Source organism: Lynx rufus, unplaced genomic scaffold, assembly GCF_022079265.1.
Source record: "Lynx rufus isolate CCGP_SWC_20201006 ecotype Redwood Valley unplaced genomic scaffold, mLynRuf1.p SCAF_21, whole genome shotgun sequence".
In the NCBI taxonomy this organism is placed as follows: domain Eukaryota; kingdom Metazoa; phylum Chordata; class Mammalia; order Carnivora; family Felidae; genus Lynx; species Lynx rufus.
Window position 1 is genome coordinate 17,003,067 of NW_025814836.1, and position 27,467 is coordinate 17,030,533.

A 27,467-nucleotide genomic window follows, 5' to 3' on the forward strand; every position below is an offset into this window, starting at 1 on the left:
ATGTAATATTAAAATGTTCTGTTCCCAAGGGTCAAGATTGAATAATTTCATGGCTATAGCTTTTTTTTCCCCCTGTCGCGCATGGTTGTGAAGAATTCAATTACTATGGGTATAGTTTGTGTTGATACATGATAAGACACCATCAGTTGTCTTTTTTTTAAGTTTTTTAATTTTAGTTACTTGATGTGCAGTGTTCTATTAGTGTTATATGTACAATGTAGTGATTCAACAATTCCATACATTACTCCACGCTCATCATAATCAAAGTACTCTTACTCTTCCTCACTTATTTTACTCACCCCCCACCCACCTCCCTCTGGTAACCATCAGTTTGTTCCCTAGAGTTTTTTTTGGCTTGTCTCTTTTTTTTCCCCTTTGTTCATTTGTTTTGTTCCTTAAATTCCACATATGAGTGAAATCATATGGTATTTGTCTTTGACTGACTTATCTCACTTAGCATTGTACTCTCGAGCTCCATCCACGTCCTTGAAAATGGCAAGATTTCATTCCTTTTAATGGCTGAATAACATTTCACATCATATATATATAAAACATTCCATTATAATATTATATATATCACATCTTCTTTTATATATATATCACATCATCTTATACATATCACATCTTCTTGTGTGTGTGTGTGTGTGTGTGTGTATATATATATATATACACATAACATATATGTATGTAACATATATATACACACACACACACATGACTCACATCTTTATCCATTCATCAATTGATGGACATTTGGGCTGCTTCCATATCTTGGCTGTTATAGATAATGCTGCTATAAACATACGGGTCCATGTATCCCTTTAGTTAGTGTTTTTGTATTCTTTGGGTTAAAAAAAATAGTGTGATTGCTGAATCGTAGGGTAATTCTGTTTTTAACTTTTTGAGGAAACTCCACACTATTTTCCACAGTGGCTGAATTCCCACCAACAGTACTCAAGGGTTCCTCTCTCTCCACATCCTCACCAACGCTTGTCATTTCTTGTGTTGTTGACTTTAGCCATTCTGACCGGTGTGAAGTGATAGCTCATTGTAGTTTTGATTTGCATTTCCCTGATAAGTGAGGATGAGCATCTTTTTGTGTGTCTGTTGGCCATCTGGATGTCTTCTTTGGGGAAGTGATACACCATCGGTTTTTATCACCATTGTTTTTGCAATATTAGTGCAAATGTTAACTCAGTGAAAAAGTCAAATAATATTTTAGTATTATTATGGCATTAATCTTCACTCCATCAGTGAAATTCCTTGAAAGGATCTCAGAGACTTGAGGGGTCCACAGACCACACTTTTAGAACTTCTGCTCTAGTTACCAGTTGATTCTAGAAGCAACCCAACATGCTTCCAATAAACTCCCCTTTTCTGAAATCAGCCAGAGTTTTCTGTTGCCGGTCATCTGTGTTCCATGTTAAAAATGTCACTGTCTATGGATGGTTTAATCTAAATGTTTAAGGAACTCTAATTTAGGGCAATTTATAAATAAGTCCTTTGTTACGATGATTTGTGCAGCAAATAGGAGGAATGAAAGATTCTAAAGTTTCACTTTACTAAAAATATCTAACACTTATACTTTTTACATCCTTGGTGGTAAGTCAATGTTAAATAATCAAAATAAGTCTACACAGGTCCAGGAATTATAGCAAAAGAAGGATAAGGTACTAATATTTTCTCCTTTCTTATGGATACTTCCAGTGACCTTACTGAGTTAAGTATTATTGTCTTTATTGTACACATTAAAAATAACTTGGATTTGATGGTTAAACACCTTGATCGAGGCCACTCCGTGCTTAAACCTCTCATCCTGGCTGAGAGACTCCAGAGCTCAGGACCTCTCTGCTCCACTACACAGGAATTTCGGATAAGGACAAAAATATGAACGTGTGATGTCTAAGGTTTATGCCCTTGAACGCTGTGCTGTAAAGTCATGGGTGTCAGAGTAAGCCCTTTAAGGAACTTCTTTTTATAAATTCTGTCATGCTGATATGATAATGTTGGCTTTCTACCAAAGCAACATTTCTGACATGCCATAACGTGGCATTTTAGAGATGGAAGAGACCTGAATCATGTGATCTGTCCAAATTTATCACCACTGGGGCACGCCAAAATACTCAACATACATTTCAAATAGTATTTGCTGGGTGATAACCCGATTACTGTTCATCCCACTGAATCAAAATGTATCACATACAGTGGCAGGGATCTTCATGGATGGCCTCGATAATCCCTGCTTCCTGACTTTCACACCCCTGTGTAATCTCTTCCTCCTGAGTGTGGACAAGATTGGTAACTTGCCTGTAACCAACAGAATACAGCAAAGGTGCTGGGATGTTGCTTCTATGATAAGGTTTCATAAGATAGTGACTTCTGCCTTGGTAGTAGACTCCCATTGGCTTCCAAGCTTGTACATTTTGATGAAGCAAGCTGCCATACTGGAAGGGCCCACATGGTAAGGAACTGAGGGCAGCCTCAGGCCATCGTCAGTAGGGAACTGAGGCTGTCAGTCCAACAGTCTGTGAAGAGTTGCTTCTGGCCAACAACCACTGATGGAGCTTGGAAGAAGGTCCCTCTCCACTTGAGCCTTCAGATAAGACCCCAGCACCTGCTAACCTGCATATACCCCTGAGAGATCCTAAAACAGAGGTCTCTGTTAAGCTATGCTCAGATTCCTAGCCTACACAGACTGTGAGATAATACATGTGTGCTGTTTTAAGCCTCCAAGTTTTGAGGTAATTTGTGAGGTAGCAACAGCTAGCTGATACACTGTATTATCTTTATCTGTCTCTTTCTCTAGCAGGACCAGGAGAGAGCTGTTTAAGGTCAGTGAATCCTTGTCGTGTGTCCTTACCTGTTCAACTGCCATTAGAGAGTTTACTGCCACATTCGGTCCTCAAAGTGAAAGGTGGCAGGTCTTCAGTGTAGTTTCTAATGCTCCAGGAAAGCCCTCAGTTCCCACCTTTGGGCCTCACACTGGACCCTCCACAATGATCTTTCTCCACTTCCGCATCATGTAGCTTCCAAACCAGAGGCAGCCAATTACTTTTGGAGCCTAAAACTTTGGTCTCAGAGGAAGCCTGTCAATGCCCCCAACTACTGTTCCACAGCAAAGTTTTCAAGGCAGGAACGCACTTCCCAATCCAGTTCATAAGCAGAGATGCAAAATGTCTGAAAACTGGTAACATAAGAAACGAGACACAGAGGGAAATTGGGGAGATACTAAAATATACTGCAACGCATAGGGCATGGGGCAAACCCTTCACTCTGGAGGTCTGTTTCCTCATCTGTAAAATGGGGGTTTACCTCTACGTCCCATAGGCTTTGGTTCTTAGTCTGACAGAATCTGGGTTACTGTGAGCTGGCTCTCTGGGTCCTAAATCAACGATTAAATGAGGATAAAGAATTACCTGCCTCCTAAAGGGGCTTTAGGATTAAATGAAATAAATAAAACGAAAACTCCGAAGCACAGAGCCGGCGCAACAGTAAGCCTGACCGTGATTGTTTCCACGCAGGGGTCCCGGGCTCCCCGGGATGGGGTGGGGGGGGGATTGAAGCCGCCGGTGAGCGGGGCGCAGCCCGCACCGGGGCCCGGGTGGCCTGCTCCGCCCACGTGGGGCCGCGGCCCGTCGAATGACTCCGTGCAACGTGTTGGTGGCAGCGGCGGCGGCTGCGGCTCGGGCTCTTCCGGGCGCCGCAGCTTCCTGCCGAGCACCGCGCAGCCGCCTCCGCCGCGGAAGCCCCGGGTGCAGGCCTCGGCGCCGGTGCGGGACCCGGGCTCCGCCGCGCGCGCGCCCCGCGGGGCCCGGCGCCGCCCGACCGCACGATGCGCACCGCGCCGCCGCCCGCGCCGCTCCTGCCGCTGCTGCTGCTGCTGCTCGCGCTCCTGGCCGCGCCTGCCGCCCGCGCCCGCAGAGCCGAGTCCGCCCCGGCGCCGCAGCCCCAAGCCGAGCGCCAGCCGCGGCCGTCGCCCGGCCCGGGGCCCGGCAACGCCACCCGGACGGGGTCTGGGGCCGCGGCGGCGGCGGCGGCGGGCGGCGGCGGCGGCAGCTCCAACAGCAGCGGCGACGCCCTGGTGACCCGCATCTCCAGCCTGCTCCGCGACCTGCCCACCCTGAAGGCGGCCGTGATAGTGGCGTGCGCCTTCACCGCGCTGCTCATCGCCTGCCTGCTGCTGCGCGTCTTCAGGTGGGTCCGCACGCTCGCTGTCGTTCCCCCGCGGGCCAACCTGCCCCGCCAACCTGCTGTCACCGCGCGCCCGCCACCCCCGCGCGCACGGCTGCTCCGGGCGCGCGGCTCCGCTCGGGGCCTCGGTGCGCTCCAGCCAGCCCAGCCGAGCGTCTCCGGCCCTACCCGGCGGGCGTGCGCTCTGCCGACCGCCCCGCACCCCCCAAACGTTTTATAAATTTTCTCCCCCCTTTAACGATAGCTGTCGTGAATACTGGATTCCTTTGAACTCTCTGCTAGCGCTTAACGCAAACAGTAGCACTACCAATTCTGGTAATTAATTCAGTATTTATTTTTACACGGAATTTATTTTTACACCCATTTCACAGATGGGGGGAAAAAACCTCCAGAAAAGCGGGGTGGTTTATCCAAGTAAACTCAGTGGTGGAGGTAGAATTTGAGCCCAAGTCCGTCTGCCTTCAACTTTACCCATCTTGCTGTTCTTTCCTTTTTTTGCTTCGGAGGTTCCCCAGTGCTCCACCTGCCCTTTTCCTTTTCCTTCCTTGTGCTACCAAAAAGAAAAACAACAACGACAACAAAAGCATCGAGGATGGAATGCGCCCAGGGCGTGTGTTGGAGGTGACTTTGCACCAGGAATTGGAGCTGGGCACCAGGGTGGGTGCTTGGCGACCCTTGGTGGTCTGAGGGACTTTCTGTTGGGGGATACAAATGGCTCTCCTGTGCTCCTGCCTGACGGGGCTGCCCCAGTGAAGACTTACTAGGGCATGAGGGTCTGGGGGAGGCTTTTGTAGGTTGCTCAAGTTCAGGGGGAAAGTGTATGGGAAATAAGGAAGGAGGACCCTGGGTCCTTGGAGCAGAGATGGAGAAGACCACAGGGAATGCAACGGGGACATTTTCTCTGAATGCCTGGGAAATCCTGTTTTTGCAGGAAATGATGCAAATGTGTCCTGTTGCTCAGGCGGGCCACCTGGAAATCTGGGTGTGTGTGTGTGAGTTATTCCGTGCCCACCCCACCCCCCTTCCAAGTGTACACAGTGTGCTTTGCTGTTTGATCAGCTGTTGGAGGGTTGGGGCCAGGGGCCCTCCTCGGGGGGCTCGTTGGGGCTCTCCTCGGGGGAGCATTTTCAGCACAGGAGTGGAAACCAGACCTGGAAAGGCAGGGTCGGGCTGTCTGTCGAGGTTTGCTGTTGGTGCTGTGCAGCTCTGCGTCAAAGCGTTTCCTTGCGGGTCTGTAGGATTACATGCCAGTGGTCCTGAGAAAATGGAGAAAGGGGAATAGTGTTCCCACATCCACCCCCACTCTGTCCCCTGCCCTGGTCCCGGCCATGTTGTTCCTCACTGTTCTGGTCCCCTTGATGTACTTTGGTCATTGAATTGCCCCTCATCACCCCGTCCTTTCCACTGCCTTCGCTCCTCTGCTCACAAACTTCGGTGGCTCCCTGTACTGCTACCTGGGTGTGGCCTTCTGGGCTCTTACAGACTGGCCCCAGCCCACCCGGTGGCCATCAGCCAGCCCTTCTGAGCTTCTCTCCGTCCTTTGCTTATTTCCTTATGCTCCATGGTTGGCCTGTGCCTTCCCACTGCTGGGCCAGCTCCTGCGGCACACCTTCCAGGTCTGCATCAAGCTCCCATGCTCCTTCCTCTGAGTAGTTTTCTGGACATCCGAGTGAGGTCCACTTCCTTTTCTGGCTTCCCCCAGCGCTAGCCTTGCGCATCCTCCGTGCAAGCCTTCTTGCGCAGGGCTGGGTGGCTGGGTTTGCTGTCAAGCTCCCATTCTGAGCAGACAGGCCTGGGAGACAGGGATGTCCAGTCCCCCCTCGTATCTCAGTGCCGGATGCTGGCCTGGCATCCGGCGGGTGCACCAGAGTCCTTCACTGACTCCCTGATCTTTCAGTTGGAGTGAGCTGTTGATGCCCAGACCGGCTCTGAGCACAGAGGTTTGAAACATTTTGCTCAAAACAGGCCTCTGAGCCTACAAGGCAGTGTGCTTTTTAAGAAGGCATTTGAACTATTTTGCTAGTCTGCTCCTTATTACCAAGGCGTGGGGGAGAAAGGCAGTCAGCGTGTGGCCAGATGTGAGCTGCCTGTTGCTCAGGCCTCGTCTGCTTGTTTGCTTCGTGTAGGAAGAAGGTTCTGATTTTATAGAAGCTGGTCATATATGACTTGCCTCTTCGTCCACGGAAGGTGTCTTTCTTGGGGTGAGTTTGCAGGTGGACCACTGGCATCCCGGTTTCTGATGCCGACAGGAGCTTAAAGCATTTTACAGCTGGGAAGGGCCTTAGTGGTACACAGTCCCCATGTGGTCCTTTGCAGACGAGAAAGTCACATTCCAGGGGGTAGCGTGAGTTGCCCACTAGATTCTAGAATGTGCTATAAATCTGTGGCTGAGGCAGCGCCAGCGCCCCATCTTGCTCGTGGTCTAAACCGTGAGCTTTCCTCCTCTCTACAGCCCTTGGCAGGCTTGGTTCGTCAGGCCTCCCCAACCACCTGCTGTCCCGGCCGGGTGTCATGCTTTATGTGCTCCCTCTCTCAGATCCTTAGCGTGTAGTCACTGAGTCCTGGCCATTCCACCCTTCGAGTGACCCTGAGGCTATCTCGCCTGTGCCCACATCCCTTCTTCCCCCATGGAGCTTCTCCACCTGCCAGTACTACTACTTTTCCTTCTCCTTCTCCTTCTCCTCCTCCTCCTCCTCCTCCTCCTCCTCCTCCTTCCTCCTTCCTCTTCCTCTTCCTCTTCCTCTTCTTCTTCTTTTTTTAATGTTTATTTTTGAGAGAGAGAACGAGAGAGAGAGACAGAGCAAGCGGGGTAAGGGCAGAGAGAGGGGGACAAAGGATCCAAAGCAGGTTCTGTGCTGACAGCAGACAGCCCGATGTGGGGATTGAACTCACCAACTGTGAGATTATGACCTGAGCTTCATGACCTGAAGTCTAACGCTTAACCGACTGAGCCACCCAGGCGCCCCTTCCTGCCAGCACTTCCGCTGGGCTTGCCTCCCTACCTTGTCTCTAAGTCACAGCAGTAACCTTCACACTGGTGCCCCTGCTGCCAGCCTTGTCCCCGCCCCGTCCATCCTCCCTCTCTGGTCTTGTCCTTCCTCTGCCCACCTGTTCCCCCGCTCCCCCCCAAACAAGCTCCTTAGGCTGCAGACTATGTTGGCTCTTCATGAACAGGGCTCTGCCTGTCTCTTGAGTCCCTGTGTCAGCTGTGCCCACCGCTCCAGCCCCGTGGGGCCCCCAGAGGTTCTCCAGAGGTGCCACGTGGCCTGGGACCTGCATGCCTTGTTCCGCTCTGACCCTCTGCCTGGAGTCCCCTCTGCCACCGAGACTACACGGCCAGCTCATGGCTCTTTGCCCTCCTCTGTTGCCTCCTCTGAGAAACCTCCTCCAACAGGGCCCTCCAGGGCTCCCTGAGCACCTCTGGAGTTTGGAAATTCCTACATGGAGTCGAGACAGTCACTGAACGTGACCCTCTGCTTTCCAGCCTGGGGACTCCCAAGAGCAAGGCTGGCCCTTGATCGTCTGTGCCTCTCTGGCACCAGGTAGCCTCCAAGCACAAGCTGGCATCTAATGAAGATGTTGTTAGCAAATGAATGTTGAACTCCTCTAAGTATTTTATATTACTGCTGTTTCTCAAAATGTCCTCTGTGCCCAGATGCCTGGCTCATGCCAGAAGCCTGCGAGGTAGGAATATATTTGGATGGAGACTCTCCATTTCCTTAACAACGCAGACAAGGGAGGAAGAGTATAGTCAGGGTATTGCTTACCAAGCAGCAATGCTAGCCCCTTTGTGTTTTCCCTGAAGGAGCCACCTGGCCAGACAGCAGGAAAAATGTGGAGCCAAGGAAACTGTTAAAATGGAAAGCACAGAGGGGCACCTGGGTGGCTGAGTCTATTAAGCATCTGACTTCGGCTCAGGTCATGATCTCGTGGTTCGTGAGTTCGAACCCTGCCTCGGGCTCTGTGCTGACAGCTCAGAGCCCGGAGCCTGCTTCGGGTTCTGTGTCTCCCTCTCTCTCTGCCCCTCCCCTGCTTACTTACGCTGTCTCTCAAAAATGAGTAAACATTAAAAAAATTTAAAAAAAGAAAAGGAAAGCACAGAATGTATATTGTAGTGAAATATATAGATACCTTTAATGAAGCCATTCCATTCCCAGGGTACACACATTTTTCACTGTGATCCGTCTTTCTTCCAATTTTATTAATTAGAAGAAGCAGCAAAGGTCCATGGGCAGGAAGGTTCAGAGCAGTTCTGTTTGGTAGTAAAAGGATTTAAATAACCTCAGTATTTAACAACTGGGTCTTGGTTAAATAATTTATGGAACATGTGGAATACGGTACAGCTGTTAAAAATGATGGCATATTAAAAATTAAAAAAAAATTAAAAAAAAGGAAACAGGTGAAAAAAAATGATGGCATTGATTTAATAGCTATTATTGAGTGGGACGGGTTACAAAATAGTATGGATAGTACGATGGCATTTAAATCATAAATTATATACATACAATGAGTGTGCAAAGAAATCTGTGTGTGTGCACATTTATGGATGTGGGTGATTATTATTTTTCAGTTATGTTTTTACATAACCTGAAAAATAAAAATTTTTACATGCTCTGAGTTTCCTTACAACAGACATATGTTCTTTTCAGCTGTCCCTTGTCTGTGCACTCAGCTCGTTGCTGTGGCTTGGGACATGTCTTCTCGAGGACCTGTGTGGGGGCATCTGGGGTGTGCACATGGGGTTTCTGAGCCCCAGGGTGACTCATAGATGATTCTCTGGAGTATGTACCAGTTTGCCCTTCCGCCTGTAGTGCCTGAGGGTTCTGCCATCCTATCGAGTATTAGCACCATTTGGCTTTCTCACTGTTCCAATTAGGTGGGTGTAATTGGAATCTCATTGGTTTGTTTTGCATTTTTCCATTTTCTACTGAGGTTGAACAGCTCCCTCTTCCCGGACTTATGAATCGAGCCGATCCTGCCATCTGCAGAATCATTGACACCTTGTTCATGTGTTTGAATCATTAAGCAACACTGTTTTAAGATGAGACAAAATTGGAAGGAGAGAAAGGCAGTGTGGATGCAGGGTGCCTTCACTCTGTGTGTGTGTGTGTGTGTGTGTGTGTGTGTGTGTGTGTGTGTGTGTGTGTGTCCACACATGCAGTTCTGCCCAGCTGGTAGTGGGGCTGCCTCCCCAGGTCTCTTACTTGATCTGTTTCTGAGAGCTAGAAGAAAAGCAACAAGCAGGCTGTCTAGGAAGTAGAAAACGGCAATTCCTCTAACTTGTGGATGTTTGAAAAGATCTGGTGGGTTGCATGGAGTCAGGGATAACACAACTTAAGCCAGTATTGTGCCCCACATGCTCTCTCAGGTCTGACATTTACCCTTTGCAATCTGGGAGGAATCTGGCTCTCCTCTCCGGTGTCTTATGACCGGGGTGGAGATGAGGCAGAGAAACTACCACCTCAGCCATGACTTTCCTGTCCTCATGGGGATCCTTTCCCCATCTTGGCGAGTCTCCGAGCTCCACTGCCCAGGCCACATTTCTCCCAGATCTCTGCTGGCTGCATTCCCAGCCATTTCTTATTTCAAAAGCTTTGCAAAATCCTCTTATGTTGGAAGGAGGGTTTTGGTGCTTCCTGGAGGACGGGGGAGGAAGATGAATCCTTGGTGGTCTGACACTGCCCGGCTGTCACATTTGCCACAGTGGCAGAGGTGCGTGCCACCACGTCCTGAAGACGTTGGGACCCCAGAAGCTCCGTGAATTTACTAACCCAGGTAGGGGTGCCTGGGTGGCTTAGTCGGTTGAGGGTCCAACTTCAGCTCACGTCATGATCTCACAGTTCGTGGGTTCAAGCCTCGCGTCAGGCTCTGTGCTGGCAGCTGGGAGCCTGGAGCCTGCTTCGGATTCTGTGTCCCGCGCCCCCCCCCCCGGGCCCCAATCACACACTCTCTCTCTCAAAAATAAATAAACATTAAAAAATTAAAAAAAATCTAACCCAGGTCTTTGAAAAGGAATGAAGACTTTTCTGCTTACCCCAGATTCCCCAAATTTCCCATCGTCTGTGTATTTACATTTATAATAAGAACAAATGTTATTTAAGAGAAAACATAGCAGCTTCATACTTTTGGGATTTGGGGAAACTTAACCGTTCTGACATGTTTTTAGTTATTGCTCGTTAGCGTAGGAATATTCTTTTAATAAACTGGGGCTGTAGGCAGAGCATGGTTAGAAAGTTAAGCCCCTTTTTATGACTTTGAGAGAGATCATGCAGTTTGTTTTGCATCAGGTAATTTTTGATTGTTTGACCAAAGTTTTTGAATTGGGGGGAAAAGCTATAGAAGTGAAACATATTTATCCTAATTTAATCTTAATTTTTTACTGGATTTTCTGTTTCCTTTTCAGTTTCATTGTGATAAAATCGACATACAGCACTGTAAGCTGAGGGTATACAGCCGAATGGTTTGGATTACGTATATTGTGAAATGATTAGCACAATAAGTTTACTTACTCTCTATCACCTCACACAGATACCAAACAAAAAAAAAAAAGAAAAAAAAGGTTTTTGTTTTCTTCTTTATGATGAGAACTTTTGGGATCTACTCGCTTAGCCATTCTCAGAAGCACTGTACCACAGTGTGAGCCACGGTCATCATCAGGTTAACATTATACCTTCCAGAACTTGTCTTCTAACTGGAAGTTTGCATCCTTGGGCCATTTTCATCCAATCCCCCGCTCCCCCCTTCTCCCGTTTAATTTTATATACCACAGTGAAGAAAGAGTGTTAAATAATACAGCAAAAATTCAGATTAAATTTTTTTAAATGTTTATTTTTGAGAGAGAGAGACACACACACACACAGAGATAGTGTGAGCGGGGGAGGAGCAGAGAGAGAGGGAGACACAGAATCTGAAACAGGCTCCAGGCTCTGAGCTGTCAGCACAGAGCCTGATGTGGGGCTTGAACCCATGAACCGTGAGATCATGAGCTGAGCTGAAGTCTGGCACTTAACCATCTGAGCCACCCAGGTGCCCCTGGAGATATTTTTGATTGTCATGACTTGGGGAGAGGGATGCTAGTGTCATGTGGTATTTCGAGTCCAAGGATGTCCCAGAATCCTCCTATAGCACAGGACAGCCCCTTAACAAAGGATAGCCTGAGACTTCGGTAGTGCTGAGGTTCCCTGACAGTCTGGGCTGGGAGGCTGTTGGTCGCCTCACGTGAGCGGTTTACTGGGCCTTTCTGGGCATTCATTGGAGTACACGCCTCCAAGGCCTGTGGGGATATTTAGAATGACATCAAGTCGACCAAGTCCCTGGCTCCCCTTTCAATAGCAAAGTATCCTCTTGTATTTAAAAATCCGATTCTGAAAACAGATGTAATTTATATCCAACCTTTTGGTCCTGCTTCTGCCTGTAAATGAGGACACAGCCATATGGCCAAAGTAATCAGGCAGGTGCATCTGCCTCTGAGAGCCTCTTTCAGATGTAATTGGTGACTCTAACGTGCGTGAGCCTCCCTGGACACACAAGACCCTGAGTGGAGGAAGTGTCTCATGGCTGCTTATCCAATGTGTCTGTGAGGACTGGGCACCTGCCAATGATTTCTTCTCTCAAATCTGAAAGGGAGAAAAATCCCTCTTTAATTTAACCCTGAGCCCTTTGCCTTATATAACTTTACCTATAAACTTTCATGCGCACGTATGCATTGGTTGGGGGGCTGGGCTTTGCAAACTCAGGTCCCTCCTGACACATGAGGCAGGGGTGGGGTGGGTGGGGTCTCCAGTGTTAGTGTCTGTGTAGCACCCTCCTAGCTTTAAGCAGAGAACGCTTGAGGGGTTGAGCTGGTATTTTAGTTTTATGGCTGATGCTTTGGTGCTAACTATTTGCAGAGGTAATTTCTGCAACCATGCATTTGGAATCATGTTGTCATGGTTTCACTTAAAAAAAAATCCGTACTTAATCTAAGGGTGATCTGCCAGGAACCCAGACTTTATTTTCCTCAGGGTGCAGGGGACAGGAAATCCACGTTTATTGGCAGGTGTGGTGCAGGGGAGAGGCTGTGGCAACAGAGAGCTCCCTTGACCTCCCTCCCTTCATACGGATGAGAAAACTGAGGGCCACAAGAGGGGAGGGTTTATTGAGGTCATCCAGTGAGTCTGTAGGAAAAACGGAACTTAAGTGCAAGGAGTTCTGATGCCCAGCTTGGTCCTTTCTGGGCCTCCAGTCTGTGGTGGGCGGGGTTTTGCTCTGGTCCCGCTGTGTCTCCCCAGCATATTTGGCCAAGGACCCAGGAGAAACCATGGTTGAATGGATGGAGCATTCTTCTTCCCAGTGTATTTACCGAGGCCCACTGTCAGCATAGGGGGGACTTACTGTCCAAGGAGCTTCTAGTGCAATCCAGGAGATAGGCTGATGCTCCTGGATGATTCTACTGGGTAGAGAAGAAAGAATCCAGTTCAACTGAGGAATGATATAACAAAAGCCACACTCACAAGCAAAAGCATACACTGCAGAAGGTTGGCCCCAGGGGCTTTGGCCCCAGACTGAATGGTCTGGGAAGGCAAGTGGGGAGGAAGAGGATTTTGCCGTGGGGGGGGTGTGAGAAAACAATCACTTGGAAATCATGATGATGACAATAATAGTAGCAACTAATATCCATGAAGCCCTCACTGTGTGCCAGCCTCTGTGCTAAACATTTTCTGTGTTTCCTCATTCCTCCCATTGGTGTGAGGCCAGAGCGCCCAGTTTCCAGATGAGTAAATCGAGGCACAGAGTGATGTAGTCTTGCTCACGGCCATGCCGCTGGTGAAGGGCTGGAATCTGACTTCCGAGCCAGGGTTCTCTGCCCTTCCCTTCTCGCAGCCGGATTTTGGAAGACACCAATTCCAGCTGGAGGATTTGGGGAATTGTAGTGGATGGGAGAATCGTATGGAATGAAATGAAGTGCTGCTTTAATGCTGACCCAGGCTAGGTGCTTAGTAAGTATTTGCTGAGTGACTGAGTGAATAGTGACGTGGCTACAGTGGGGACTCAGGATGGTTGTGGAGACCTGTGGAAGGGGCTGGAAGGACCAGTAGGGAGGGCTGGAGGTCTGAGCCTATGAAGAGGAAGAGGGGGAGGAGAGTGTCAGGAGGCCCTGAAGGACCTGGAGAAAGGGGTCACGGCGGGGTCAGGCAGGGGAGAAGGGGAGAAAGAAGATGATGCAGGGGCACCTGGGTGGCTCAGTCGGTTAAGCATTTGACTCTTGATTTCCAGCTCAGGTCATGGTCTCATGGTTTGTGAGTTTGAACCCTGTGTTGGGCTTTGCACTGTGTCAGTGTGGAGCCTGCTTGGAACTCTCTTTCCCTCTCTCTCTGCCCCTACCCTACTTGCACACACACACACTCTTTCTCTCAAATAAATAAACTTAAAAAAAAAAAAAAAGAAGGTGCTGTATAGGTGACACTTGCTACAGAAATTCCATCCCACACATCTGGACATCTGGCCTGAGCTTCTGTGAGAAGTGACTGCCCCTGAAGTGAGGTGCGGGTGGCAAGGAGTGACATTCCCACGCCTCCCCTACCACGTGGCAGGGACAAGTGGGTGCTGAAAGGGTCACTCATGACATGTGTCCCAAAGCACAGTGACTTCACAGTTTCCAGGCTGTAGTTGGGTCCGCTGGGTCCATCAAAAGAGTCCCTCTCCGTCATCTCGCCACTGCCCTTGAAACCCATGGAGCCGCCCCTGGAGGCTGCCTGCGTCGCGTTTATGCCTCGCCTCCCTCACCTGGTACCTCGTATAAAAACAAGGTGGACCTAGGGGCACCTGGGTGGCTCAGTTGCCTAAGCAACTGACTTCAGCTCAGGTCATGATCTCACAGATCATGGGTTCGAGCCCCGCGTCGGGCTCTGTACTGACAGCTCCGAGCCTGGAGCCTGCTTCATATTCTGTGTCTCCCTCTCTCTCTCTTCCTCCCCTGCTCATTCTCTGTCTCTCTCTGTCTCTCAAAAATAAATAAACGTTAAAAAAAAATTTAAAAAAACAAGGCGGACCCAACCCTTTGCAAACACACCTGGCAGCTGGAGGAACAGGTCTTGCTTGGTGCGTTGGCTGTTGCCGTACCGCACGTGACTCCTCCAATTGGTTAAAGCCGGTGGTGTGCTTATTTTTTGTCTTGGAAGAATGAAAGTTGGAGACAGTCCCCAGGGAGCGACAGACAAACAAGTGTGGAGAGCAGACGGAGGCCAGAAGCTGTGGTGTTACGAAGAAAAGCCCTAAGGCTTGTGATCAAGCTCTTTGGGGTCCTGTGGCCCGTTTTGTATGATCGTGTTTATATGAACTGTACGCACCCCCGGGGCACAACGCGCAATGTGTGCCGGATGTAGGCATTGGGCTCCGTCAGAAATGACACCACTTCCATGAACCCCAAGGGGATGGTGCCCAAGAGGGAGGGAGGCAGCTAGGTTGTGTGAATAACAACTGAACTGCTGGGGAGCAGGTATGAGGAAGGCCTTGGTTGAACATGCGAGTCATTCCATCTTTCTGGGCTCATGATTTTTTCGTTGAGTTGTTGAGTATCACTCCTGCTTGGCATCCATGACCATGGCCAGGAGCTAGAGGTTGCAAACTGATGGTCCGCAGATACGTTTTTTGTTTTGTTTTGTTTTGATCTGCGCGGTATTTTTGACAACTGAGATGGTTGAGGACACTTACAAATTGGACGTCTTCATGTGAGAATCGAGGTCTGCTTTTCTCGACAGACGAGAATCCCTGGAAACATAGGGCCTCTGTTCCAGGTGACAGTCGCAGGTAGGCGCTGGGTTGCAGCCATCGCTCTCGGCCGGGGCTGTGAACACCTTGCGTCTCTGAGTCAAAGAGCGTTGGTCGCCGTTTGTCATCCCGTTCATTCCGATGTTGGTGTCGCACCAGGCCTGCTTCACTGGTTTCCTGTGCCTGCGGGGCTCTGTGGCATTTGCGTTTTTGACACGGTGCTTTGAGTCACTGCACTTGACCGGGAGCCGGGTGCCGGAGCCGAGGAGCCCTGGCATGGTGGGGAGGGTGCAGCCCAAGGACAGAGAAAGGCGTGGAGGTGCTTGCTTCTGGGTGCATCTGGAAGGCTCTCGAACACCAGTGTTCAGGAGGGCCTGACTGGAGCCATGGTAGAGCTGGGCCGCTGGAGACCTTGAGGCTCACACTGTGCTTGAGGAAAAGCTTTGTCTCATGGACCTGACCATCAGTCCCCAGGTGCCCACCCGGAGCTTAGCATGATGAGGTTCCTGTTGGAGCTTAGCGTGTTTACCTCCTTCAGTGGCTTGTTTCAACTGCTTTAAAAGGAAGGTTTTGGGTGGGGAGCAGGGGCCGGTCCCCAGGAAGGAGGGTTGTACTTGGGAATTGTATCCTGGCCACCGGCCTTAGTGAGCAGTGGCGCTGGCCTTGCCTCCTGAGCTGGGGGCTAATCCTAGACCTATTCTCCAGGGAGAGCACTGTTGTTCCTTCCTGCAGGGAAGCTTGAAGGTGGGTTTTGGAATTGAGTTCTTTCTTCAGATTTACTTAGTTTTCCTTTTTTTTTTTAATTTTTTAAAAATGTTTTTATTTATTTTTGAGAGAGAGAGAGAGAGAGCACGTGTACGTGTGCGAGCAGGGGAGGGGCAGAGAGAGAGGGAGATGCAGAATCCAAAGCAGGTTCCAGGCTCTGAGCTGTCAGCACAGAACCCAACACAGGGCTTGAACCCATGAACCATGAGATCATGACCTGAGCCAAAGTTGGAGGCTTAATCACCTGAGCCACCCAGGCGCCTTACTTTTCTTTATTTTAATAAAAAAAAAATATTTATTTATTTATTTATTTATTTATTTATTTATTTAATTTGAGAGAGAGAGAAGGGGAGAGGGGCAGAGAGAATCTTCCTGATGCAGGACTTGATCCCATGACCCTGGAATCATGACCTGAACCGAAATCAAGAGTCAGACGCTCAACTGACTGAGCCACCTGGGCACCCCGAGGTTACTTAGTTTTCTAGGGAAGGCTCAGTAGTTATGTCTTACGCTCTGAGGTTGGAGGTACAAGGTCAAGGTCAGAGGGAAAAGTGGGAAAAGCCCCTGACCCTAGAGCAGAAGCCCCACCAGGCATCTCAGCCAGCTCCCAGCACCTTTTTGGTTCTGTGTCCCCCACCCCATTTCGTTCTTATTTTCTTTATTAATTTTTTTTGTTTTTAAATATTTTATTTTTATTGAGGGAGAGAGGGTGCAGGTGGGCGAGGGTGGAGAGAGAGAGAGAATCCTACGATGGCGGGGGATGGGGAGTAGAGAGAGAGGGAGAGAGGGAGGGAGAGGGAGAGAGAAGTGGAATTCACCCAAAGTGGGGCTTGAGCTCACCTGAGGCAGGGCTCGTGCTCACTCCATGTGGGACTTGAAACCATGAACCATGAGATCATGACCTGAGCCAAAGTCGGACGCTCAACAGCTGAGCCACCCAGGGGCCCCTGTTAATTTTTCTAAATGTCAGAGGTGACATGCTCTTTGTGACAAGTAGTGTGGTTTCTGCAGCAAGCTGGTCCTTGAGCTACAGACCTACTTTAATGGGCTTAAAAATGAAATCAGCCAGGGTGGAGGAAAGGTTTGGTTGCTGGGTTTGGCTCCTAAAGTCCCCAGATGAGGGGAGGCAACATGAGGCCTCTGGGCGGAGCAGAGGGGCCCCTGGGCCAGCTCCAAGGGGAGAGCAGGCCTGATGCATTTAAAGTATTTTTTTAATTACTGACTTTGAATTTTACTTCCTCGTTTGTTCCTTTTAAAAATAGATCGTATGTTCACATGGTTCAAAATTCCTGAGGAGCCAAAGAATATATTGTGAATAATGTCCTTCTTACCTCTTGTCCCCTCAGCCACCACGCTTTCTTCTCTGCTTGCCATCAATTTCCTGTGTCTCTTTCCCGGGAGGTTTTAAAAGTAGAGAAATGAGTGTAATGTATGTACAGACACATGTAAATAAATACATATCTTTCCCTATTTTTAAAAAATGTTTATTTTTTGAGAGAGAGAGGGTGTGTGTGTGTGGTGGGGGAGGGACAGAGAGAGAGAGGGAGAGAGAGAATCCCAAGTGGGCTCCGTGCTGTCAGCTCAGAGCCTGATGTGGGGCTCAAACCCACAATCTGTGAGATCAAGACCTGAGCTGAAATCAGCAGTCAGATGCTTAACTGACTGACCCACCCAGGCACCCCATGTTTATGTTAAAAAAATTTTTTTAAATGTTTGCTTATTTTTGAGAGAGACAGAGAGTGTGCGAACCAGGGAGGGGCAGAGAGAGAGGGAGACACAGAATCTGAAGCAGGCTCCAGGCTCTGAGCTGTCAGCACAGAGCCAGACGTGGGGCTTGAACTCATGAACCGCAAGATTATAACCTGAGCTGAAGTCAGACTCTTAACCAACTGAGCCACCCAGGCGCCCCTGTCTTTCCCTGTCGTTAGTAACAGCTTTATAAGATAATTCTCATATCCCACAATTCACCCATTTAAAGTGTCCAATTCATGGTTTTTAGTGCATGCACAGACTTACGCACCATTACCCCAATCAATTTAGAAGATTTTCATCACCCCAGAAAGAAACTCTGAGCCCATTAGCAGAACCCCCATCTCCCTCCCAACCCCCAGGCTTAGGTAAACCCTATTTAGGATCAGGTTCCCTTCAACCTCCTCTTTTCCAGAATTTTCCTAGCTATTCTTGTTATCCATTTTTTCCCCCTTCTCTGAGCTTTGGGACTAACTCGTCTAGATCCCCCAACAAAAATCTGTCCGTATTTTATTGGATTTCGTTAAACTTGTAGATTAATATGAGAGGCATGACATTGGCGTGGACACTTTGTCGTCGGAAGCACGGCGCGCCCTCCCTTTGCTGGCACGGTCCTCCGTCGGTTGTTTTTCGGTGGTGGAGGAGGCAGGGGGCGACCACAAGAAATTGCAATTGCATTCTTGCTGTCTGACATTGTGGGGATCCCCGGTGTCCCCGGTGCGTCTCCTGCTCTCTGTTGGAGTGTGAAGAGCCTGGGTTCTGGAATGTGGTAGACGTAGCTTTGAGCCCCACTCGCGGGGCAGGTCGCTCAGTGCCTCCTGGCTTTTGTTTCCTTGACTCCACGATGGCCGGAGGCTCCACTAGGAGTACGCAGGTGATGCCTGGCACTGAGTGTTGCCCCGTTGTGGTGGCTGCTATTACTGTCACCCCAGCGGAACAGTGATGCAAGAGGGCCACACGTGGTTCAGAGTCACATGCGGATGGTGCCCCACAGCGGGGGCAGTGTCTGCGAGTGGAGATCACAGAAATCTGAGGCAGCAGGAAAGCTGACCTCTGTGGGGTGTCCTGGGAAGGCCTCGTGGGGGAAATGGGCGTGCTGTGGCCCATGGAGTGGGTGAGGCGGGAGGCACCATGAGGCTCCATCACCAGAACCCCAACTGAGCCTGGCCAGCGGTACCAATGGACATGAGGTTAAGATTCAGGGGCGCCTGCGTGGCTCAGTCAGTTAAGCATCTGACTTCGGCTCGGGTCATGATCTCTCCGTTCATGAGTTCGAGCCCCGCGTCGGGCTCTGTGCTGACGGCCCGGAGCCTGGAGCCTGCTGCGGATTCTGTGTCTCCCTCTCTCTCTCTGCCCCTCTCCTGCTTGCACTCTGTTTCTCTCTGTCTCCCCAAAATAAATAAACATTAAAGTTTAAATTTTTTTTTAAAGATTCAGGGGAGTGAGTCATCCGGAGGCACGTAACAGAGGAATTGGGGAGCCGAGGTCCAAACCCCATCTCTGGATGTGCAGTCTATGGATCTGACTGCTGCACCCCCAGCTGGATTTCTCATAACAAGCTAACCCTTAAGGGTTGGTTTAGTTTTGTTCCTCCTCGCGGGGAAGGGCAGGGACGGAAGGCCCCCCTCCACGTTGGCCCGCTGAGCCCCGATGCTCTGCTCCCCGGCCTCTGTGTTTGCATAAGCGGAACAGCCCCCCCTCACTGGGAAACCCGCTTCTGGGCAGCTGCTGACAGGGCCTCTGCGTAAACAAATCCTCTGGCTTTAGGATCACATTTCAGAGTAAAAGAATCTTGAACTTCTCCTCTGCCTTGTTAGAAATGTGTGTTTTGGCTCCTGTGGAAGGATCCTTTGTCTCTTAGAACTTCTCTGGTCTTGCCTCTTCCTGTGAAACACAATGTGAACATTTACTTAAAGCCACCGCTTGCCATCTCTTCGTTGAGGCCATCTGGTTCAAAGGGACCTTGTTCCACGGGCGCCTGGGTGGCTTAGTCAGTTAAGTGTCGAACTCCTGATTTCGGCTCAGGTCATGATCTCATGGTTCCAAGCCTCGGGTCGGGCTCTGCACTGACAGCACGGAGCCTGCTTGGGATTTTCTCTCCCCCCCTCTCTCTGCCCCTCCTCCAAGCACTCTGTCTCTGTCTCTCTTTCTCTCTCAAAAAACGGATAAATAAAAAAATAAAGGGACCTCATTCACCGAAGAGAAATGGTGTCAACGGGGCCATGCTGTAGAGCACAGGCCAGCTATATCTTTTCCCTTCTTGGATTCTCGAATCTTCTTTAGCTGGAAGCTGTATGCCTGACAGTTTTGGCAGGCTCCTCCCCTGCCTGCTCCGCCCCCCCCCCCCCCCCCCGCCCCTGTGTATGACTGTGGAAACAGGCCTGTGTATAGAATTGCTGGGTTATGAACTCAGATCTGACTCTGCACCTGGGCTCTAGAACCAGGTGTCTAGAACTTTCTTCCTCAGGTTGGTGACCGAGATGAGGGCTGTGCCCACAAGCTGACGCACTGTCCCCTGGAGAGACTCAGGGGACTTCAGAGTCTTTGTGGCCATGTGGCCTTGGCCTTTTTCGCAGGCCAGTGTGCTTATAAAACGTCCCTGTGGGGAAGGAGTCACCAGGATGTTTGTGTTCTCGGAAAACCTGTTCCCCGGTGGCTCTAAGCAGAAATGTTTAGGATATTGTCACTGAGGCACTTTGTATGTATGGGTTCTTTCTTTCGAGAGCAGGGATGAGTCCTGGGGTTTTGAAGGGTTAGAAGAAATGAAATTGTATGTACATGTGGAAGCTTTACCGTTAGCAGGTAGGAAAATCCCAAGATGGTTTGTATTGTTACAGCAATGGTTTCACTTCATGCTGTGCCTGCCTTCGTTCCGTCAGGATCTTGTGACTGTTTGGACTCTCCATGTGGTGTGTGACAGAAACCTCAGCCCAGGCTGGCTTTGGTAGCTGTCAAGGAGGGCTGGCTTTATTTTATTTATTTATTCATTTATTTGTAATTTTTTTAATGTTTATTTTTGAGAGAGAGATGGAGAGAGAGAGAGAGAGAGAGAGAGAGAGAGAGAGCGCACGCGTGCAAGTGGGGGAGGGCCAGAGAGAGAGGGAGACACAGAATCCGAAGCAGGCTCCAGGCTCTGAGCTGTCAGCACAGAGCCCGACGCGGGGCTCGAACTCATGAATGGTGAGATTGTTACTTGAGCTGAAGTTAGACGCTCAACCAGCTGACCCACCCAGGCGCCCCAAGGAGGGCTGGCTTTATAGTAGATTTGGAACTTGACCTCTCTCCCTCCCAATCTGCCTTCTGCCATATGGGCTTTATTTTCCATTTCTTTTTTTTCTTTTTAAGTTTATTTGTTTATTTTGAGAGACAGACAGAAAAAAAGCATGAATGGGGGAGGGGCAGAGAGAGAGAGAGAGAGAGAGAGAGAGAATCCCAAGCAGGCTCCACACTCTAAGTACAGATCCGGACGTGGGGCTTGACCCCTGAATTGTGAGATCATGACCTGAGCCACACTCTGACGCTTAACCAACTGAGCTGCCCAGGCACCCCTTTACTTTCCGTTTCCAGAAGGTGGCAAGATGGCTTGCTTCATTTGGGTCTCAAGACCAGTGGATGGAGCATTTTCTGCCCCCGGTCCAGCCTTCCTAGCAAAAGGCCATTGGCTCTGATTGGTCCCCAGTCCCGCCCCTCTTGCCGTGGCCTGGGGATTGCAACACACTGATTGGCTCGGGCTTCAGTCCCACAGCTACTCCTGGAACTGGGGGTGTGGTAGGTGACCAGGTCCCCTCAACCGCAGGGACTACGTGGGAAGGGACTCACCCAGGCCCCTGAAGATGTAGACGCTGAAAGGAGGGAGGAAACGGAAACTGGCCTGCTTTGAACCGACTCACGTCCTGAGGGTCCACGATTTAGAGCGAGTTCATTAGAAGTGTGTGCAGATCAATTTGGAGTAGGAATGTGCGAGCTCTGTTAAGTGGCAGGTTCTAGAAGGGCAGAGAGTTTCTTGGTGTTAACGTGGAGTGGGGGTGGAGTCTGGTGGGGGTGCGGAGTGGGCTTGCGTTTGAGAGTGAGCAGGAAGTATCTAGAGACAGCTGGCGCCTTGCCTCTTGGCAGGCACGGGTGGTTCAAGGTGACCGCCAGGGAGCTTTGTTCTGGGGCAGCCTTTGGCCTTGGCCGTGGGAACATCAACCTCTCTGAGCCCCCTTTTCCTCAGTTGTGAGGCAGGCGGCGGCACCTTATAGAGCGCTTGATAGGCTGTGACATGTGATCGTATGTGTAAACGACTTAGCCCAGCAAGAGCTCACCTGTTGTAGACTGGTATTAATTAGAAAAGACAGGTTAGAGTGTCCAAACTCAGAGAAGACAGAGCAGGACTGGGTGAAGTTATTCGGGCTGGAGAACTATCTGTTTTCTGTTTTCTCCCGTTCTCCCTCCTTGAAGCAGGATGACACTGTTCTCCAGCCCCAAGACCCTTGGAGTCTGCGGGAAATGCTCACTGACTGTTCACGCGTTTCCCTGCTTCTGACTTGGGCACTGCTAGGAAAGGAGGGGTTAGCCTCCTCTTGTGACAAATATGTGGGGAGCCTCCCATCCCGCCCCACCTGAATGCGTGCGTAGCTTGTGCATTGACTGTGACCGCCCCCCTCCGCCGAAGGCACTTGTCCCTGGAGGCCTCTGTCCATGCGTCTGGGTCTCTTCAACCTCTCACTGGGTCCCAGTTTCCCTGTTAACACATCCAGCCATGGAACAGTGACATTGCTCCTTGTTTGTGATGTTTCTGTGTCTCAGAGAGCTGATCATTTGAAATGGAATTTCTTCAGCTCATTACGTCAGAACTGGCATTTAAAGCACGCACGAGGGCCCTTGTTAGTGGCCTCTTGTCCCTAGTCAGGGTCCTCCTAGTGAAACAGGACCAAGAGGGTCGATGGATGGGTGGATGGATCGATCTATCTTTCTAAGAGCCATGGAACATATATCAATATGTAACACCTGAATTATATTATTAAAACATTAATCACTTGTATATAATCAGTCAATAGATTTATATATATATGTATATATACATGTATACATATACATATATATATATATATTTTTTTTTTTAAGTAATTGGCTTACAAGATTAAGGAGGCTGACAAGTTCCAAGATTTTCAAGGAGAACGTGCAATCTAGAAACCCAAGAGCTTGCAGTGGTGTAAGTTCCCGTCCCAAGGCTGGCAGGCCTGAAACCCAAGAAAAGTTAGCTTTTCAGCTTAATTGTCAACATAGGGAAGAAACAAACAAAAAACAATGTCCCAGCTCAAAGGCAGTCAGGCAGGGAGGTCAGTCTTTATGTTTTGGTCAGACCTTCAGCTGATTGGATGAGGCCCACCACACCACGGAGAGCAGTCTGTTACTTAGTCTGTCAATTCAGATGTTAATCTTATCCAGAAATACCCTCACAGAAACACCCAGAATTAATGTTTGATGAAATGCCTGAACGCCTTGTGGCAGTTGACATACAGAATTAACATATAGAATTAACCATTACACCTTTGGTGTAATCTTGGGGTTTAAAATTATTTGCTGAGGTCACATGGTTGGAATGGGTGGCATTAAACCAAGTAGGCCGTGACATTCTAGAAGCTGGTGGTGTTTTCCAGTTTCTCCCCTGGGTAACTGTTCAAGGGTCTTACTTTAAACTAGCTAAGTTAAGTTTCTCATGACGAGACTCTATAAACCATCAGGAAGAAGGGAGGTGATTTTAGGGGTGATAGGGATCCACTCCCATGAAGCAGAGCTAAAGTCAGAGCCTCCAGAACCTTCTTCCAGAGTCAGCAGTCAGTCCTGCTCCAGGGCCAATGACTAAATTAGGTTTCAAGTTCCGAGTGTACAACGAGGTTTTCAGATCAGATTTCGCATTTTCTAGGCTTCCTTGTACCCGAAAAAGAGCTACAAACAGCACTGTGATTCCTCAGCCCGAAACCATCAGGCTGTCAGTCTCTTTGGGCAAAAACCTTTGCAAAGCCAGGCTTTGCAGAGAGCTCTGAACAGCTGTGAGTCATCTGGGTGGAGATGTGGGGCTGTTTTCCTGACAAAGGTGTGGTGTGAGGGTCTGTGTAGATGGGGATGTTGGCCCGTCTTCAGGGCTTGGGGATGGGTGGTTCCTTGTGCCTTTGTCTTGGGTGGCTTGTGGCATTTGGAGCTGTTTCTAATCTTCCCTGTCCAGTATCGGAGATGGAGTTGGTCAAGGATTATGAGTCAGCTAGGGCAGAAGGCAGAGACTTACTTTACTCCTTTGGGGGGAGGTGGATAGAAAAGAAGAGTCTGTTGAGGGTTGAGAATGTAGGACTAGTGGTGTTTACAAGGTTAGTGTTTATACTCTTGCATAAAGCCTCCTTCTAAAATGCCATTGTCCAGGACTGCTGGGGAGGCGACTGGCTGTGCCCCTCTTACCCCCCAAGCTTGGTACTGGTACCATGCCTCATCTCACGTTTGAAATACAAGCAATCACACCCATGCCTCTGTGTGTGTGTGTGTCTGTCCAGGTAGGGCAGATAGCTTTATGGTAGGGTGTGGTGATCACCAGACTTTTTATTTTTAATGTTTCATATCTTTTTGAGAGAAGGCAAATGGAGGGGCAGAGAGAGAGAGGGGGTGGGGACAGAGGATTCGAAGTGGGCTCTGTGCTGACAGGCTGACAGCAGTGAGCCCGATGTGGGACTCAAACTCATGAACCACGAGATCATGACCTGAGCCAAAGTCGGAAGCTTAACCGACTGAGCCACCCAGGTGCCCCAATCATCAGAATTTATAGCTGGTTTCTCCCTGTCTCTCGAAGTCTCTCCCTGAAAAACCACAAGGAGCAGGTACTAGAGGTTGTATAGGGTGCTTTATGCCGAAGATACAGGTACACATACAGATAAATATCTACTTTTTCTACGTAAGTGACACTTTCATGTTTTTGGTAAATCATACCAGGTAAGACAAGAACAATTTTCTGTTGCTAAGAAATTATGAGAAACCTGACAGTTGGGGCGCCTGGGGGGGTTCAGTCAGTTAAGCATCTGACTTCGGCTCAGGTCATGATCTCATGGTTCGTGGGTTCGAGCCTCGTGTCGGGCTCTGTGCTGACCGCTGACAGCCTGGAGCCTGCTTCGGATTCTGTGTCTCCCTCTCTCTCTATTGCCCCTCCCCTGCTTGTGCTCTGTCTCTCTCAGTAATAAAGAAATAAACTTAAAAAATGATATACAAAAAAGAAACCTTAAAGTGAATTTCTTATTTCATCATTTTACAAACTGAGCAAAGAATTTCTGCATGTGGGGGACAAAGAGGTCTTGCGTGTATCCTGGATATGGTCACCACCTGGGAAGAGCTGACAGTCTGCAGGAGGAATGTGCAGAGTGTACGATTCTTCAGTGCCCCATTTATGATTATTTGCAGGGAGGAGGTTGTCTGGCTTCTCATAGACAGTATCAAATGTAGTCAAAACGGAGAGACACCGTAGAATACAAGGCATTTGGGAAAATAGTCAAGATAGTGGAGAAATAAATGCAAAGAGCATCAGTAGTCATGATAATAGTATTATTCCCAGTGGCATTATAAACTTCCAGCCCTGCCCTGATAAATGTAGCATCCTTCGTGCAGAGTGACTAACGCCAGAGACCAAAGGACGTGTCTTAGCACTTTCCCGGTGGCTCGCGGTGACCCTTTACCATCCCAGAGGTAAAAGCTTCGTGTTATAACTCACTGTCCCCATAAATCCTCACGCTGGAAATGATATTGACTTGTTTTTTTTTTACAAGCCCTTGTCATCTGAGAGAGGCTATAGCACTTCTGTTTGTTTATTATTTTTACTAACAGTAATTTTTGCTGAGAGCCTCCTGTGTGTAGGCTCCTTGAATTCACCATCTCATTTAATTCTCTCTTGGCTGTGAGGGGCAAATACTGTCTGTATCCTATTTTATTTAGGAGGAAACTGAGGCTTAGGGAGATTAACCGACTTGCCCGAGATCACACAGGTGGAGAGTGCCTGAGCCTTGACCCAGATCCCACCTGGTTGGCCTGTCAGTGCTACCTGTGACATCTATGCTTGGGGAGGTGGGGGGAGGGGGCAAGGGGACAGATGTGTCATGCCCATGCAAACCCAGGGCTGGATCCTGTCTTCATTGAACATTTTCAACTTTGGCTCATCGCAGATTTTCTTTGCATTAATTTTGCCCTTTTGAAAATATTGCATTGGGGTACTATTTATTTGCTCACTGGGCTTTTCAGTGCTCAGGGCAGGCATGATCATCTCCACTTTGCAGGTGAGGACCAAGAGGATTGGGGAGGTCCAGAATCTGTAAGAGTTCCCATGGCCGAAAGGGAGGGAGCTGGGATGTCTTCCAGGGCTGCCCGGAGCAAGCGGGAGGGGGCAACGTCACTTACCTCTGGGCATCATAGAGTTCTCAGGAACGTGCCTCCCTTCCTCCAGGTCGGGAAAGAGGTTGAAGAAGACCCGCAAGTATGACATCATCACTACTCCAGCCGAGCGAGTGGAAATGGCCCCGCTGAACGAAGAAGATGATGAGGATGAGGACTCCACAGTATTTGACATCAAATACAGGTACGGGGGTTGGGGGGGCAGCAGCTTCCTCCTTGGGCCCTTGGGTGTTAGGGTGGTGGACGGTTCACCTTGGAAAACAACGCAAAGCCAGGTGTGGCGTCCATGTGTCCTTGTTCTTTGGTTATGTGTTTGACCTTGGGGCGTTCTGCTTATGGGGGGAACCGCTTTGATCCCTTCCTAGAATGCACAGCACCCAGAAAGCTGGCAGAGAAATGGTTATTCCCACTTTCCCCAAATGCGAACGCTGGAGGAATCAGCTTTGCGTGAAGAAAAGGGGGACTGAATATCAGACAACGAGCTTGTCGCGCACTGCCTGCGGGGATCTGGTTCCGGCAGCTGCCTGTGCCACAGACTGCCCACAAATGGACACTTCTCTTTCAGCCACTCTAAAACTGATGGCTGAGAGCGTGGAGTGGGGCGAGGGTTACTCCTTGGCTGGAATTTACCGATGAGAAAGGGAGCCTGTAGGAAAGTCAGAATGACTTTGTGACTTCAGGATTGTAGTTTGCGTTTTGGATTCTTTTGGAGTGTGCTCTTTGGATGTATGAGATTCTCAATGTAGGGACGGGGGTGAGTGTAGATTAGAGATGAGGGCTCAAAGCCTCAGAGAAGAGGAAGTTGTTTGCTTAAGTTTCCATTTATTGCCGACAAAGGGGAACTACAGGTCCAGGCTGGACCCAATCCTGAGTTTTCCCTGGACAGCTCTCCAGAGAAACAGAACCAATAGGATATGTATCTACATAAAGAAAGATTTATTATAAAGGTCCAAGTCTGAAGGTCTGAGAACCAGGAGAGCCAGGGATGTAAGTCCTATTCCAAGTGAGGGAGGAGACCAGTGGCCCAGCTTGAAAACAGTCAGCAGGGAGAGTGAATTCCCTCTTACCCGCCTTTTGTTCTATTCCGGCCTCCAACTGATTGGACGAGGCCCACCCACATCAGACAAGGCAATCTACTTCATTTGATCTACTGATAAAGTTGTTAATCTCTAGAAACACCCTCACAGACACACTCAGAATGTTTGACCAAATGTTAGGGCACCTTGTGACTCTTGTCAAGTTGACATGTCAGATTAACCAGCACATGCAGCGTTTCCATTCCTGAGAAGGCCAGTCTTCCACAACCTCTCCTGACTTGTTCTTTGTCAGCACAGCTGTTCTTGGCCCTTCTTTATAAATCAGTTGTCAGATTCAACAAAAGCATGTTTGGGATTTTGACTCCGTGCATCAGTTTAGGGGGAAATCAGCCCCTTTGTGAGAATCCTTCCAATCCATGAATATGGGATGACTTTCCATTTACTTAGGTATTTAAAAAAAAATGTCAGTACTTTCAAAAATGTCTCCATAAATGTTTTATAAGTTTCTGTTACGTATATTGCCAGGTGTTTTACAAATATATGTATGTATTTTTAACTTAAAAAAATGCTATT

At 49.1% G+C, this 27,467-nt stretch overlaps 1 protein-coding gene across 1 annotated transcript; it reads left to right on the forward strand.

Annotated features, from left to right (window-relative positions):
• Window positions 1–3,832: 3,832 nt before the first annotated feature.
• FAM174B (family with sequence similarity 174 member B) lies at window positions 3,833–26,493 on the forward strand. Its single transcript, XM_047086612.1, has 3 exons — window positions 3,833–4,194; window positions 25,910–26,041; window positions 26,223–26,493. The coding sequence occupies exons 1-3, from the start codon at window positions 3,833–3,835 to the stop codon at window positions 26,491–26,493; spliced, it is 765 nt and encodes a 254-aa protein (XP_046942568.1).
• Window positions 26,494–27,467: the final 974 nt, after the last annotated feature.

Excerpts from the sequence above, each read along its gene's own strand:
- FAM174B (XM_047086612.1), top strand. The coding sequence starts at position 3,833 with ATGCGCACCGCGCCGCCGCCCGCGCCGCTCCTGCCGCTGCTGCTGCTG. Across the intron at positions 4,195-25,909 it reads CTGCTGCTGCGCGTCTTCAG|GTCGGGAAAGAGGTTGAAGA; the intron begins GTGGGTCCGCAC and ends CCCTTCCTCCAG. Across the intron at positions 26,042-26,222 it reads GTATTTGACATCAAATACAG|AATGCACAGCACCCAGAAAG; the intron begins GTACGGGGGTTG and ends ATCCCTTCCTAG.